This window comes from Malaclemys terrapin, chromosome 1 (assembly GCF_027887155.1).
Source record: "Malaclemys terrapin pileata isolate rMalTer1 chromosome 1, rMalTer1.hap1, whole genome shotgun sequence".
NCBI classification, from domain to species: Eukaryota; Metazoa; Chordata; order Testudines; family Emydidae; genus Malaclemys; species Malaclemys terrapin.
The window spans coordinates 347,054,865-347,070,714 of record NC_071505.1 but is presented as its reverse complement, the minus strand read 5'-3'; the positions used below and the strand labels follow the sequence as shown (position 1 = coordinate 347,070,714).

The 15,850-nt window shown below is 48.5% G+C and overlaps 1 protein-coding gene across 1 annotated transcript in view; it reads left to right on the top strand.

Annotated features, from left to right (window-relative positions):
- LOC128830187 (sodium-dependent proline transporter-like) overlaps nt 1-15,850 on the top strand; it is a 49,640-nt gene that overhangs the window by 4,327 nt on the left and 29,463 nt on the right. The window contains 3 exon segments of the mRNA XM_054015974.1: nt 2,186-2,305; nt 2,307-2,337; nt 7,444-7,583. Coding sequence (XP_053871949.1) covers nt 2,186-2,305; nt 2,307-2,337; nt 7,444-7,583 — 291 coding nt within the window.

Sequence of the window (15,850 nt, the reverse complement as noted above, 5' to 3'; positions counted from 1 at the left end):
ATGTTGCATAGAAGCTGGGGTTGGGAAAAGAATGTCACTGTCCAAGGGCTGCCAGGCTGGCACCTTTTGCCTGCACTAGATTCACATCAAATTTATATTAAAAAAAAAATCATTTTAAAAGAGCGAGAGGCTGAAAGTTACCGAGTCACAGACGTTTTCAGATTGCGGGTTCCACTGACCTGTGTATCATTACCAACACTGTGGCTGCTGCTGCTTGTGGCCTCTGGCTGTGCCCAGCATGTGGAGATACTGCTCAAACTGCTGTCCTCTGCTGGTTCGTTTCCTCTCCAGGAGGCTGTTTAACTTGGAGGAGGCAGAAGGCACATGTACTGGAAACAGGATCAGTTTTATTCCCTTCTCTCCCCTTCTCTGTGTTCCTCACTATCCCTGTTTCTCTCTTATTCCCACCACCCCACCCTTCTGCCTTCCTTGGTATTTCCTTACATGTCCCATCTCACAGTGCAGCCCCCACGTCCTGTACTGGAGAGGGAGGGTTGTAGTGATTATTCTTCCAGGGCTTTAATGTCAGTGGGAAGTGCTGGTAAGTGTAACACATGCAAACCTTGGGATATCCATAGGCTTGAGAAGGCAATAATTGAGAGATCTAAAACAGTGGTTCTCAACCAGAGGTACGCAGAGATCTTCCATGGGGTACATCAACTCATCTAGATATTTACCTAGTGTTACAACAGGCTGCATAAAAAGCACTAGCAAAGTCAATACAAACTAAAGTTTCATACAGACAACAATCTGTTTATACTGCTCTATATATGATACACTGAAATTTAAGTACAGTATTTATATTCCAATTGATTTATTTTACAATTATATGGTAAAAATGAGAAAGTCAGCAATTTTTCAGTACTAGTGTGCTGTGACACTTTTGTATTTTTATGTCTGATTTTCTAAGCAAGTAATTTTTAAGTGAGGTGAAACTTGAGGGTACGCAAGACAAGTCAGACTCCTGAAAGGGATACAGTAGTCTGGAACGGCTGAGAGCCACTGGAAAACACAGGTTTAAAATGCCCATGGTCTGTGGGGTCAGTTTGAAATCCTGGCAATATGGCTCAGCCCTCAAATGAAATTAGTTCCAGGGAGTTTACTGTACAAGACCATAATTACTAACCTTTGGCAGAAGTTGATTTTTTTAAATATAATTTCAGCAGATCATATCTATGTTTAAGCATTTTTTTTTATTTTGATCGATTCAAATGTTAGCAGTTGGACAAAATTGTGAGGTTTCAGCTTTTTTTTATCCATTTAAATGTTTACAGTTGCAGGAAAGTATGTGGTCATCAAACATTAGGGGGTCAGGCAGTAGTTATTTAAGGACAGTTTCAAAAGTTAAAGCTTTATAAAGAAAATTTTCAACAACACATGTCAACATATACAAAGTAGATATCCTTAAATCAAGCTCTCGGAAGTTTTCAAGCAGCATTTTTCATACTTTACCTATTTGTAAATTGTTTTCATCAATTTCTGTTAGTGACATTTACTAATAAAAATCCTAGCCTTCCAAGCCTAATAATAACGGAGGTCTCATCCTCTCTGCATGGATATGCAGGATGGGGGCCTGAAAACCAGGCTCTATGTAAATGTAATGTTATAACACTCTTGTCATTAACCAAACCGAGCACTAGAGGTCACTGATTCAAAATGAAAAACAATCAGAAAATTCATTAGCGCTCTGGAAATGAAAGTAAAAATTAAAACTCAAAGGGAAAAGCTAACACATTACACATAAGTTTATAGGGGTCGAACCTATCAGTGGTTTGAGCATTGGCCTGCTAAACCCAGGGTTGTGAGTTCCATCGTTGGGGAGGGGGGCGCTATTTAGGGATCTGAGGCAAAAATCTGTCTGGGGATTGGTCCTGCTTTGAGCAGGGAGTTGGACTAGTTGACCTCCTGAGGTCCCTTCCAACCCTGATATTCTATGATTTTATTGAACCCCATCCTGCAATGAGATTTGGACACTTCAGGAGATGGAGAATCCATCACTTCCCCTGGTAGTTAATCACCCCCACTGTTCAAAATTTGTGCCTTACTATTTCTCATTTGAATTTGCACCAGCAAACAAACCTTTAGGGCCATTGCATCAACCCAGGGGGAGCAGACGCTCTGGGGAGCTGAGATCCAGGACTTCTGAATTTTTATTCTAAAGTTTCTTTCCATTTTACTTCAACAGGAAAAAGAGAGCGAGGAGAGACAACAAATAATTGGTGGATGTAATCAGACTTGTTCTGCAGTGACATCTGCTTTCCCATTGCCACCCATGCTCTGCTCCCTAGATCAGAGCTGCCCGGCAGCTTTTCAATAGCTCCAATATTTGGATTGCAGGTAGGTGTCTGTGGTGTGCCTTGCAAGCATACGCCAAGCCTTGCACATTAGATAAGGACATGCATAGTTCAGTGCAGAGAAGTGTGCAGAGTGGGGTCCTGCTTTATTTAATGTACATTTTAAAGATGCACTGTTTTTTTAAAACGCACAGGTGTGGTGTGCATGGGAGACTTACCTCATTCAATGCAAGCCATGTCTCGTTCATGGAACCCTTTTTGTCTGCCTATCTGGGTGTGTGTTTACTACCTGAGTGGCTTGTATGATGTGCAGACAGTGAGGCAAGGCTCCTCTAAGGGTACGTCTATACTTACCTCCAGGTCCGGTGGTAAGCAATCGATCTTCTGGGATCGATCCCGGAAGTGCTCGCCGTCGACGCCGGTACTCCTGCTCCGCGAGAGGAGTACGCGGAGTCGACGGGAGAGCCTGCCTGCCGCATGTGGACCCGCGGTAAGTTCGAACTAAGATAGTTCAACTTCAGCTACGTGAATAACATAGCTGAAGTTGTGTATCTTAGTTCGAAGTGGGGGGTTAGTGTGGACCAGCCCTAACTCTCATCTCACTCACTGCCCATCCTGTGAGGGACACAGAGAATGAGGCAGGGTTCTGTGTAAACCCTCTACGGTAAAAAAAAGCCTGGGTGTTGAAAGTAGAAGGCATCTTGGGTGAAAGTGATCATGAAATCATAGAGTTCACAATTCTAAGGAAGGGTAGAAGGGAGAACAGCAAAATAGAGACAATGGATTTCAGGAAGGCGGATTTTGGTAAGCTCAGAGAGCTGATAGGTAAGGTCCCATGGGAATCAAAACTGAAGGGAAAAACAACTTAGGAGAGTTGGCAGTTTTTCAAAGGGACACTAGTAAGGGCCCAAAAGCAAGCTATTCCGCTGGGTAGGAAAGATAGAAAATGTGGCAAAAGACCACCTTGGCTTAACCACGAGATCTTGCATGATCCAAAAAATAAAAAGGAGTCATATAAAAAATGGAAACTAGGACAGATTACAAAGGATGAATATAGGCAAACAACACAGGAATGCAGGGGCAAGGTTAGAAAGGCAAAGGCACAAAATGAGCTCAAACTAGCTACAGGAATAAAGGGAAACAAGAAGACTTTTTATCAATACATTAGAAGCAAGAGGAAGACCAAGGACGGGGTAGGCCCACTACTCAGTGAGGAGGGAGAAACAGTAACAGGAAACTTGGAAATGGCAGAGATGCTTAATGACTTCTAAGGTTTAAAAGATAAAATAAAAAAAGAACAAGTTAAAAATCACTTAGAAAAGTTAGATGCCGGCAAGTCACCAAGGCCTGATGAAATGCATCCTAGAATACTCAAGGAGCTAATAGAGGAGGTATCTGAGCCTCTAGCTATTATCTTTGGAAAATCAGGGGAGACAGGAGAGATTCTAGAAGACTGGAAAAGGGCAAATATAGTGCCCATCTATAAAAAGGGAAATAAAAACAACCCAGGAAACTACTGACCAGTTAATTTAACTTCTGTGCCAGGGAAGATAATGGAGCAAGTAATTAAGGAAATCATCTGCAAACACTTGGAAGGTGGTAAGGTGGTAGAGAATAGCCAGCATGGATTTGTAAAGAACAAATCATGTCAAACCAATCTGATAGCTTTCTTTGATAGGATAACGAGTTTTGTGGATAAGGGAGAAGCGGTGGATGTGGTATTCCTAGACTTTAGTAAGGCATTTGATACAGTCTTGCATGATATTCTTATCAATAAACTAGGCAAATACAACTTAGATGGGGCTACTATAAGGTGGGTGCATAACTGGCTGGATAACCATACTCAGAGAGTAGTTATTAATGGTTCCCAATCCTGCTGGAAAGGTATAACAAGTGGAGTTCCGCAGGGGTCTGTTTTGGGACCATCTCTGTTCAATATCTTCATCAACGACTTAGATATTGGCATAGAAAGTGCGCTTATTAAGTTTGCAGATGATACCAAACTGGGAGGGATTGCAACTGCTTTGGAGGATAGGGTCATAATTCAAAATGATCTGGACAAATTGGAGAAATGGTCTGATGTAAACAGGATGAAGTTTAACAAAGACAAATGCAAAGTGCTCCACTTAGGAAGGAACAGTCAGTTTCACATATACAGAATGAGAAGAGACTGTCTAGGAAGGAGTACGGCAGAAAGGGATCTAGGGGTTATAGTGGACCACAAGCTAAATATGAGTCAACAGTGTGATGCTGTTGCAAAAAAAGCAAACATGATTCTGGGATGTATTAACAGGTGTGTTGTGAGCAAGACACGAGAAGTCATTCTTCCGCTCTACTCTGCTCTGGTTAGGCCTCAGCTGGAGTATTGTGTCCAGTTCTGGGCACCGCATTTTAAAAAAGATGTGGAGAAATTGGAAAGGGTCCAGAGAAGAGCAACAAGAATGATTAAAGGTCTTGAGAACATGACCTATGAAGGAAGACTGAAAGAATTGGGTTTGTTTAGTTTGGAAAAGAGAAGACTGAGAGGGGACATGATAGCAGTTTTCAGGTATCTAAAAGGGTGTCATAAGGAGGAGGGAGAGAACTTGTTCACCTTAGCCTCTAAGGATAGAACCAGAAACAATGGGTTTAAACTGCAGCAAGTGAGGTTTAGGTTGGACATTAGGAAAAAGTTCCTAACTGTCAGGGTGGTTAAACACTGGAATAAATTGCCTAGGGAGGTTGTGGAATCTCCATCTCTGGAGATATTTAAGAGTAGGTTAGATAAATGTCTATCAGGGATGGTCTAGACAGTATTTGGTCCTGCCATGCGGGCAGGGGACTGGACTCGATGACCTCTCGAGGTCCCTTCCAGTCCTAGAATCTATGAATTTATAGAGCAGGGGTAGGCAACCTATGGCACGCGTGCCAAAGGCAGCACGCGAGCTGATTTTCAGTGGCACTCACACTGCCCGGGTCTTGGCTAGTGATCCAGGGTTCTCTGCATTTTAATTTAATTTTAAATGAAGCTTCTTAAACATTTTAAAAACCTTATTTACTTTACATAATAATATATATATATGGAGATATACCATCTCATAGAGCTGGAAGGGACCCTGAAAGGTCAGCGAGTCCAGTCTGCTGCCTTCACTAGCAGGACCAAGTACCAATTTTGCCCCAGATCCCTAAATGGCCCCCTCAAGGATTGAACTCTCAACCCTGGGTTTAACAGGCCAATGCTCAAACCACTGAACCATCTCTCAACAATAGTTTAATTATATATTATAGACTTATAGAAAGAGATCTTCTAAAAACATTAAAATGTATGACTGGCACGTGAAACCTTAATTCAGAGTGAATAAATGAAGACTCGGCACAGCACTTCTGAAAGGTTGCCAACCCCTGGCATAGAGGGAGGGTCTCCCTCCTATGGACCTTTTCTCTGTGTTTTTTTCTTTTTAAAAAACACCCACCCTAGGAAATTCTATTTAAAAAACGATGTTAAATGAGTGTTAAGTAGGCTTGGAAGAATTCAATTTTTATCTGTAAATGTTAATAAATGTCAATTTCACTGTACAGACACAGATGAACAAATATTTCCAATGATAATAATCAAAATTTACAAATAGGCAAAGTAAGAAAAATGCTGCTTGAGAACTTATTAGGATATTTACTTTATATATTTTGACATGTGAGATTGTCAATTTGTGTGTCAACAGTTCTAGAGCTTTAGCTCTTTGAATCTCCGTTTACTGTCATTAAATAACTATTGTCTGATACAAATGTGACAATTGAAATACATACACATTTAAATTGTTTCAAAATAAACATTGATACGATCCATTTAAATTCGTAACAATTCTGCTAAGCCTAGTGTTCAGGTTACAGGGGAAGTACCCCAAAAGTAGGAAATATTTGCCTCTATTCATTTGATACAGTCTACAAATGCATGAACATGTGTTATTTCCGACTAGACAATGTACGGTGTTTTCTGCAGCCTAGAAAGAGCAGTGGATTAAGCAGTGGCTCTTAAGGACACTGTGTGTCTTGTGTGTCTTGTGTATAAACGCCTTTTGGACTCTTTCTGGCATGCATAAATTATTACCCATGAGAATCTCAATGTTCTTTTAACATAATGCTTTCAGTGACGTCAGTGTTAAGATGCATCTGCGAGGGAAGTGTAGCTCAGTGTGAGAATATGCTAAAGGAGGTCTTTGAGACACCTCCCTTGGCTCTGCAGATAAGAACAGCAGTACCTAATGGGCAGCTAAATAAATTCTGCCTGAGAGCTTCTGCTCACGCTTAGGTCAGCCTGAAAGTTGTAAACCATTTCAAAGAGCTTCCTGAGACCGGAGCTGTTCTGAACAGTCCATTTAGGAATAGCTCGCCACACCTTACATATCCAAAAGTCTGTTCACTAGTGTGCGGGATCGTGAGGCTGAAGTTACCTCTCTATTGTAAGTACTTATATGTTTAAGTGCCCAGCTAGCACCCTCACCATTGGACCAGCTCTCTGTCTAGAAGGATTGAGCCTGCACCCTCTTGCGTACAAAGCAGAACACGTCCCCAATTCCACCAAGCCCAGGAGATGGGAAGTCAGGTTGAATTTTGGGGAGAAGCGAAGGGTCAGGTCCATCCTTGGGGAGGGCTGAAGGGTACAGTTTGGCTTGCAGGGACATCTATGAATCTTTGCCCCTTTCCCCACATTGATCCTGACACTTTGTTGCCCCCATGGGAGGTGAGTGATGTGTAATTAGCAGTGCACAAACATTAATGAATTAATCCTAATTACCAAGTTGTGTTCCTGGTCCCTGCCAAAGATGGGAGATGCCCATAAGCAAGCTCCTTAGGGCAGGGACCATGTCTCTTCACATGTCTGCAAAGCACACAGCTCCTTAAGACCTTCCCAGGCAGGCAACAATAGTAATTCAGCCTCCCGCTGTGTGACATCTCCCTTAGTCCTTTGCCTGCTGCATGCACAGAAAGGGACCGTGTCTCTTTAAGCTTGGGGAGAGCTGCCTTGCCTGAGTGAAGGTGGGTTCTGGTTACTGTGAAGAATCCAGGTGACATGTGAGGCTAAGGGGCGGGGCTTCACCTGGCCCCCAGGTGAGAGCGATATGGGCTACAGTTCCCTAATATCTGTGTCTCTTCCTTCCTTGCCGTGGCTTAGGCTGGAGTAAGTTCTTCCTCTGCCGGCTCCTTTCATTCACCCGCAGGCTTGGAATGAAGCTGTTCCCTGAACAATGGTCCGGGGAGGGTGTAAGGCAGAGTGACTTCCCGGAGCAGGAAATGCCAGCAACTGTGATGCCGGTGAGTATAGCAGGGCTTGGGCTAGGACTAGGACTCTTCCTCTCTAGGTGTCTGGGGATGGTGCTGCGAGTCTCTGATTATCCCCGGACTGGGTGCAGATTGGCAGCCCTAGGGCAGGCTTCCCCACCTGAATCATGACTTGGAAAGGGGGAGCTCTTGAGGCCCCCGTTCAGCTGGGATCACTCCCTGTTGAGATTTGAGCATATGTCTGAGACATCCCATGCACACAACTACTTTCACCTGAGCACCAAACTTTCCAGTTCTTCCTCTCCCGGTGTTGGCTGGGCTGGACTTGGCTTGAACTTGTGACCTAGAGGTGACGGGCTCCCATCAAAAGCCATGGAGTTCAGAGTTGCCAGGCTGGCTGTGTGTATTTAACTCCCCTTGTTGTTACATTTTGTAGCTCCTACCATAAGCAGGGTTCTCCTGCACCTCCTTCCCCATTAGCCTGTAGCAGGCTGCTACAGATGCTGATCTTGGTTGGTTACACAGGTAGATTTGGAGTGATGACTCTATTTGCTTCATTGGTGTTACTGTGGGTCTCTGCTGGAGTGACTGAGATTGGAATCTGGCCCACTAATTGCCTTAGTTCTGGATTTCTGTGGAGGGATTTTGTGTGTGTGTTTAATCCCCGAAGCACCTTTAAGATAGTACATATTGCATCTGGTTACAAAGAATCCAAGCTCAAAAAGGCTTAAATCAGATCATTTATATCCTTTGGAGTGTAGGTGTATAGTGGTGGTGTTTCCTATTTTTGTGCCTCTAGCTCTGATAGTTTATATCACAATCCACCAACAGAGGAGTATAAAAACTCCTAGACCATAAATCCTATCCGGATCCTGCCCATCCCTTGTCTGGACCAGGGTTTCCCACGCTGATGTGGTGACACTCACAACTTGCCAGGTGTATAAAAGTTTCACCTAATGCAGGAAATGAAACAGTTTGCACCTGCCTTCTCCTTTAATACGAGGGAGGAGGGTGAGACCTGTGGAGAATAGAACTCCCAGAATGCAGTGCTCTCTTGATCCAAGTGAGATGCACCAGAATCTCTCCACCCCACTAATTTAGTCTGACTTGCTGCAGGCATGCAGGAAAGACTGTGGCTGGTGTATTTCCCATATATCAGACCCAGTTAATGCACCGTAGCCCGTACCCTGATGGCACTGAGCAGATGTGACTAATGTTTGCGGCTCCCAGAGTGTCTGTGTAGGAGACTGAAATAGACAGAGCCCTCTTCCTCTTCTTGCCTTTGCAGCCCCCATGTGACTAAGCGTGTGGTGCTGTGGGTTAGCAGCGCAGGGTCCACAGAGGCAAAGGGTGTCTACTGCTCAGAGCTGCCATCCTGGACCTTTTGGTTCTGTGCAGCTGGGTTTCCGGGGGACCCTGCCATGGGCGTTAGTCATGTAAAGCCGGCCTGTCTGAGAGAGCTGCAGGCTATGCTGGGGTGTGGCTGCCCTTTCAGGTTTCTGGCAATGGTTCTTGTGTTTTTGCACCCCAGAGAAAAGCAACAGGCACCTGTCATCAGCACTGGTCCTACCACAAACAGCACAACTGCATGGGGGGGGGGGCACCATGCAGATCGGCCCCATCTCCCCTCCTGATAAGGGGGCTGGGACGGGGACTGGCAAACTCCTGATCCCATACACGTCCCCTGTTATCATGGCTCATGGCAGCTCTCTGATCTCCCACCTCCCCTCCCTGCCCCCCAGTAGTCTTTGGGGCACTCTCGCCTGAGGTCCTGCCATCGCAGAGCCCAACTTGTGACTCCGTGCAGGCCTCCTGCTGAAAGGAATGTGAACGATCAGGGTTTTGCTGGGCGGTACCACATGACGGCACCCACCCGAGGGCGATGGCTCAGCCGGCCCTGGTGTGTTTACTGTACACAGAGACGATAGCTATGGAATTGAGATAACTGCACAATAACACTGTGAAACACAGCGTGCCAGCCTGGGTGTAACGAATACGCCGCTCGGGCTCAGCAGGGTCCGAACGGGCTCTGTCGGCCTCTGTTGTTAACAGGGCCAGGCCAAGAGCACCAGTGTCCATTACCCACCTGTTAGCTTTCAAAACAAACAGCTTTGTGCTTTCTCTCACGCTGCCCCACACGCCTGCAAGGCCCTCCCTGTAATCGCTCACAGAGCTACCTCACTGTCCGCCTTCGAATCTCGCCACAAAACTCTCCTTTGCCGTGAGGCCTACAAAAAAACCGGCTGGTGTCCTGAGACCACTGCCAACGGCAGAGCAGGATGGCCTCGTTGTGCTCCCCCATTGGTCTGTCTCTTCATCGCTTGTTTTCAACCATGAACTTTTGGGGGCACGGCCCATTGTTTTGTTCTGTGTCTGTACAGTGCCTAGTGCAATGGAGTTCCTGCTCCTTGACCAAGAACATAAGAACAGCCGCACGGTGTCAGGCCAATGGTCCATCTCGCCTAGTATCTTGTCTCTGCCAGGGGCCAGTGCCAGACTAGGGCTCCTAGGCGCGAAGATAATAAAAATAATAAATGTAAGGTGTTCAGAGAGATGGCACCCCCTCGGCCCCTTATGAATTTCCCCTGGATACCATGCTTTTCAGACAGTGTCTGTCCATGTCTGGAAGGCAGGCAGGGGCAGCCTATTGAGCTACCCGCTAGAGTGCCACTGGAAAGAGGTTCTCCCTGCTGACTACTTAAGCAATAGCCTATTGGAACTAAGGGGCCACATCGCATACAATAATACACGTACGCTAAACATGCCTGACTGCTCGAGCTACACTGTTCCAGGTCTAGACACTTACATGGTCGCTGTCGTATCTGAGCACCTCATGTATATTAGTCTTCACAACACTCCTGTTGTGGGGGAGTCATTGTCACCCTCCTTTTACAGGTGGGGATACTGAGGCACCAGGAGATTAAGTGATTGGCCCAAGGTATCACTGAAAGTCCTGGGAATAGAACCTAGATTTACTGGGTCCCACTCCAGTACCTTAACCCTTAGTCCATCCTTCCTCCGTTAAACTGGCCGACCCGTCCTTAACACCACTGTGGCAGCTAGTACAGCCTTTTTTGGTAGGGTTGGGTGTCTAGTGTCCTATGTGCAATGTGGCTGCCAGTCTGGGTCTCTGGCTGGCTTGTAGCAGACAACAAGGCTTCCACATCAGAAAATCCACCCTCCAGAAGCTGGCCCTGACTGATCCCCTCTTGTTAGCAGCCTCCGCAGAGGCCAAGGGAACTGAAGTGGGGCTGTGGTCAGGGCAGCTGTTGCTCATGCAATACCTCTTCCGTGCATGAACAGAACTAAAAACTCATGGGAAACCGCGTGTGAGCACAGAGACGTGGCACGGCCCTGTGGTATTTTGTCACTTGTTTTCTGCTTCCCAGTATGCAGAGGCTGTTGTGCCTTGGATGTGGCCTCCAAGGCTGGGAAATGACCGGCAGGCAGCTGGCGACATAGACTTGAGCAATAGGACGTGCCGCTTTGGGGAATGTGCTTTGCTGCTGTTACCGACTTCTGAGGGAGCAGGGGTGGGTGTGAAGCTGAAAACACCCATTACAAGAGAAGCGTGGGGAGGTGGTAAGAATTGTGCCAGGATTTAGAGCCAGTTAAAATGACTAATTGCATAGGTGCCCGGAGGCCCCACTCAGGATCGAGCCCTGTTGTGCGGGTGGGTGCTGTAGGAATGCATAGTAAGAGAGCTTGTGGTGTAAGTTAAGACAATGCGACGAGTGGGTGTGACCGAGAGCTGGGGAGGTAAGAGTGTGCTGGCAGCATGGTGTTCCACGGATCAGCTACGAGCACCTTTTGCAGGCGTTGAGTCTGTTTTATCCATCCATGGAGTCTCTGCAGGTAGTACGGCCAGTGCTAAGGGGCCAAGAGAACTTCTGCCTCCCGCCCAGTTTGGCTATCAGAATCCTTGCCTCTCCCACCCTACACACACAGGAAATGTTGTGTCTTTCCCTAAAAACAATCTTAGTTTGAGAGAAGTGAGCTTGGAGGTAGCGTTCTCTAATAGTTCAAGTAGGGGCCTGGAAGTTAGGGTTTCTAGGTTCGGTTACTCTGCTACTGCCACTTGGTGTGACCTTTGGCTTGTCACTTCATCACTGTGTGCCTCAGTTGCCCCATTTCTAAACCAGGGGTGACAATACTGACCAGCCTGGCTAAGAGAAATTCATGTTTGTGCAGGACTTTCAGATCTTTTGAGTGAGGCTGTAAGTGCAGAAAAGGCTTAATTTGTGGTGGTCCCGAGCCCCGGCGCCTCCGGGCCTGAGCCCAGCACCTCTGAATTGCTGCATCTGTTATGAATGTAAAAGAATTGCTTGAGACCCGGCACCTCATTGCTTGAGTCCTGAACCTCTTTCATTACAAATTAAGCACTGGTGCAGAGTATTCAATTTCCATAACAATCAGCCTTGCTCCAAAACGAGCTCTGACCGCCAGTCACTCTTATGGTTTCTGCAAAAAGAACAGGAGTACTTGTGGCACCTTAGAGACTAACAAATTTATTAGAGCATAAGCTTTCGTGGACTACAGCCCACTTCTTTGGATCCGAAGAAGTGGGCTGTAGTCCACGAAAGCTTATGCTCTAATAAATGTGTTAGTCTCTAAGGTGCCACAAGTACTCCTGTTCTTTTTGCGGATACAGACTAACACGGCTTCTACTCTGAAACCTGTTCCTATGGTTTCTGTAATTCTTTTAGGCAGAGGTGGGGTTGGGAGAACGTGCTGGATTTGGGATTCTGTGACCCCTCTACGGCCATTTTCCAGAGCAGTTGTGTTTTGTGAAACAGTTTTTCCATGACCTAACCCATTGTTTCAAAAGGGAAATTTAAGTCAAGACACATAATTTACAGTGGGCTCTGACAGCACTGACTAATAATCCTCCCCTGTGGAGTAGATGATTAAATATCATTATCCCTATTTCACAGATGGGGAAATTGAGTCACAAAGGTTAAGTGGTCTGCCCAAGGCTCCGCAGCCAATCAGTGGCAGAGCTGGGATTAGAACTCATGAGTTCCTGGCCCTGTGGCTGGTGCTCCAAACCATGCTGCCTGTGTGTGTTTCAACCTGACAGTCTTCAATGCCAGAGCATGGTGCTTTGATTACACTCAGTCCAGAGGAGTTTATAACTTAAGGACCTGACCCGGTTGGGTGCTGAGCCCCTTTGGGCCCCACTGGCTTGTCTAGGGCACTGAGCGTCCCCAGCACTCATTGGACTGGTCCCTACGTTCTCGGTTCTGCCTGCTGGCTCTGACCTGGTTTTTCCAGCTCCGTCTCTGCTGGCGACTGGCTCTTCTCAGTGTAGCGCTGAATAAAATACAGTGTCCTGCCTCCTGAGTCCCCACCCCAGGAACTGCTAAGGGAGAAAAGGGAGAAGCTGCTGCCGGCTCCCAAGGTCTCCGGCTTCCACCAGAGCATCCCGGCTGCTGTTAGGGTTCAAGGAGCAGAGCTGACCTCAGTCGGGGGCTGGGGAGTGTCGAGGGCTCACTCAGCTCCCACCCTGCAGTCTGATTTGGGTGAAATCTTCCCCCCACTCAGTCACTGCTGCTAACTGTCCCTGCAGATTGGCAGACTGTGAAATCCACTGCTCCACTCATATCAACGCTGCCGGCAGCCGCTGCCGAGAGCCCTGGGAGTCATGCATCTGCCACGTTCCCTGCAGCCCTTTCTCTCTGCTCCTTCCTTCCTCTGGTGTCCTAGGCACTAATCAAGCCCTGTCCTGCCATTTGCTTCAGCCTGCCTCTCTCTCAGGGTGCCCGCTGGCTCAGCTGCCTCCAGCGCCCTTCCCCCTCAGTGCCAGAGGCAGTGAGAGGTGAGATAGGTGGAGTGTGAGCTGGCTAGAGTCCCCTAGGCCTGGGGCTGGCCCTGCTGATGCTAAAGACGGCTAGATACAGATTTTGGGGTGGATCCAAATGTTGCAGCTCTGGGTCCCTTGTGACCTGTCCCCAGGCATCCTTCCCATCCCGTGTGCCCGTGTGATAGCTCTGCTCTGGGAGCAGGCAGACTGGTGGTGCCATGCCCCTTACAAGGGGGGGCCGGGGAGAGGTGATGGGGAGCCCTCTGGTACCACAGCGCAGGTGTGAGATTGGGACCTGAGCCCGCTCTGCAGGGAGCCAGAGTTCAATGCTGAGATAACTGGTGCCAAGTCGCTGGCTTCCCCACCCCTCCCGTGTGTGGGTCTGGATTCTTTAGGGCCTACTGGGGCTGGCCTACCCGTACGCACCTGCCATGTTACACGCAGGGACAGGAGGGGAGCTGCTGCCCCTGACACAAACCCGTTCAAATTCCCTCTGTCTCAGCAGGCCTCGTGCACGAGTTTAGCGCTCACACCAGCGAGGGGCTGGCAGTGCTGGCCGGAAATGGACAGCACTTCCCTGCAGCATGCACACGCTGCTCCCCTGTGCAGCCAGATACCTCTGCCGGTGCAGCGTGCTCCTTGCTTTCAGCCTCCCGTCCTATCCCGACGACATCACTGCCAGTGCACCTCCGTCCTGGCTGCATCCCCCTCTGCTGGTCCAGCCCTGAGCCCAGCTAAGGAGCAGGTGCTGATCTGTGCCGGGGTTCTGTACTGTGCGCAAACGAGAAACCTTTCCCCGGATCCCACTCCTCGCCGACCAGGGAACTTGTGAGTTGGGGGAGCTGTACGCACTACGTCCCAGCCCGGCGCATCAGTGGCTCTCGGCCTTCCCAGACTACCAAAACAGGAGCCTGATTTGTCTTGTGTACCCCAAGCTTCACCTCACTTATAAACGACTTGTTTACGAAATCAGACCTAAGAATACAAAAATGTCCCTGCACACTAGTACTGAAATCTTGCTGACTTTCTCATTTTGTCTGTATGACGTTGTAGTTTGTGCTGACTTTGCTAGTGCTTTTTATGCAGCTTGTTGTAACACTAGGCAAATATCTAGATGAGCTGATGTACCCCTGGAAGACCCCTGTGTACCCCCCAGGGGTACGCGTACAGCTGGTTGAGAACCACTGCTCTACGTGGAATCCCAAGCCACCCCTTCCTGGCTTGCTGGGTGTGTTTTCTGATGGCCCTGCGGCTTGCAGTTGAGTTTCCCTGTTGAATTGTTGTCTGTGTTTTCCCTGTTGAGTGCTGCTAAGAGACCAAGCCTTGTCCAGCCCAGCTGGCAGTTGCAGGCTTTGCTCTGACAGGTGATGTGTGAAGGGAGGTGCTGATGAAGCGGGGAGGCAGCTGCCAGTGATGAGAGCTGCCGATCTGTCTGTCCATGGCAGATGGTGTCCAGGCAGTGCTGCTCTGCCAGGGTGCTAGTCCTGGCAGCTTCTGTGCAAGGGGGATGGCAAGTGCTGATGATCAGACAGTCCCTGGGTGAAAGGGAAAGTGATCCCCCCCCCGACCTCCCCACCCCCACATGCTTGTTTCCTCGTACCTAGACGAAGCAGGCTTGGAGCTGCACTGGAGTTCTGCCAGCTGGAGAAGAGGGGGATTTATACGAGGCCTTGATCAGGATCTGGGCCTTGTGCCGGGTGCTGCGCAAACAGGTGGATACAGTTCCTGCCCTAGACAGGAGACACCTGGCTGATGAAATGGGGCGAGAGGGCAGCGCTCAGATACCTTGCTGCATAGGTATTAACCACAGTCCAGCCATCAAACAGGGGCCGATCGCTTGCATGCGTCCTGGCAGCGGCCTATCTGGCTCAGGGATGGGAAGCAGTGAGGAGAGGCTGGTGGGCTGATGGAGCAGTTCAGGGAGGCTGCGCTGTGGGCGGGGGTGTGGTAGAGAATTTGTGAGGAGCAGACACGCGGGTGGTCCCACCAGCTGGGTGGAGGAGGTGATGGGGAGCGAGTGGCTGAGCTGTGAAGGGCCAAGGCTGAGACGCTTGGACTCGATGCCCAAGAAGAAGGGGAGTGAGGAGACATGGTGCCAGTGTGACTGGCAGGGAAGATGGCCCTCGCCGTGTTAGGGATGGATTGGGGGTGGGGAAGGCACGATGTGAGGCCTGGGCAAGAGACAGAAGGAAAAGGACGGAGCTGAGAAATGCTGGGGGGAGGCGGCAGTGAGATGTGGACAGCCTGAGTGTGTGGGGGTGGAGCGAGGAGTCTCTGCTGACTGGGGGCGGGCCTGGTTGCTGGAGAGGACGGTGGTTCACTCAGCATGCGGTGACGGAGAACAGGGGCTGTGGAGAGGCCTTGGGAGGAAAGGTTGAGGGCTGAGTTGTGGCCACATTGACCAAACTGATGGTGACACAGGCCGACAGGGTTGGGCCGAGGGAGATGGGTGGATCAGAGCCATTAGAAATAGGAGAGCCCTCCGTCATCCCATGTG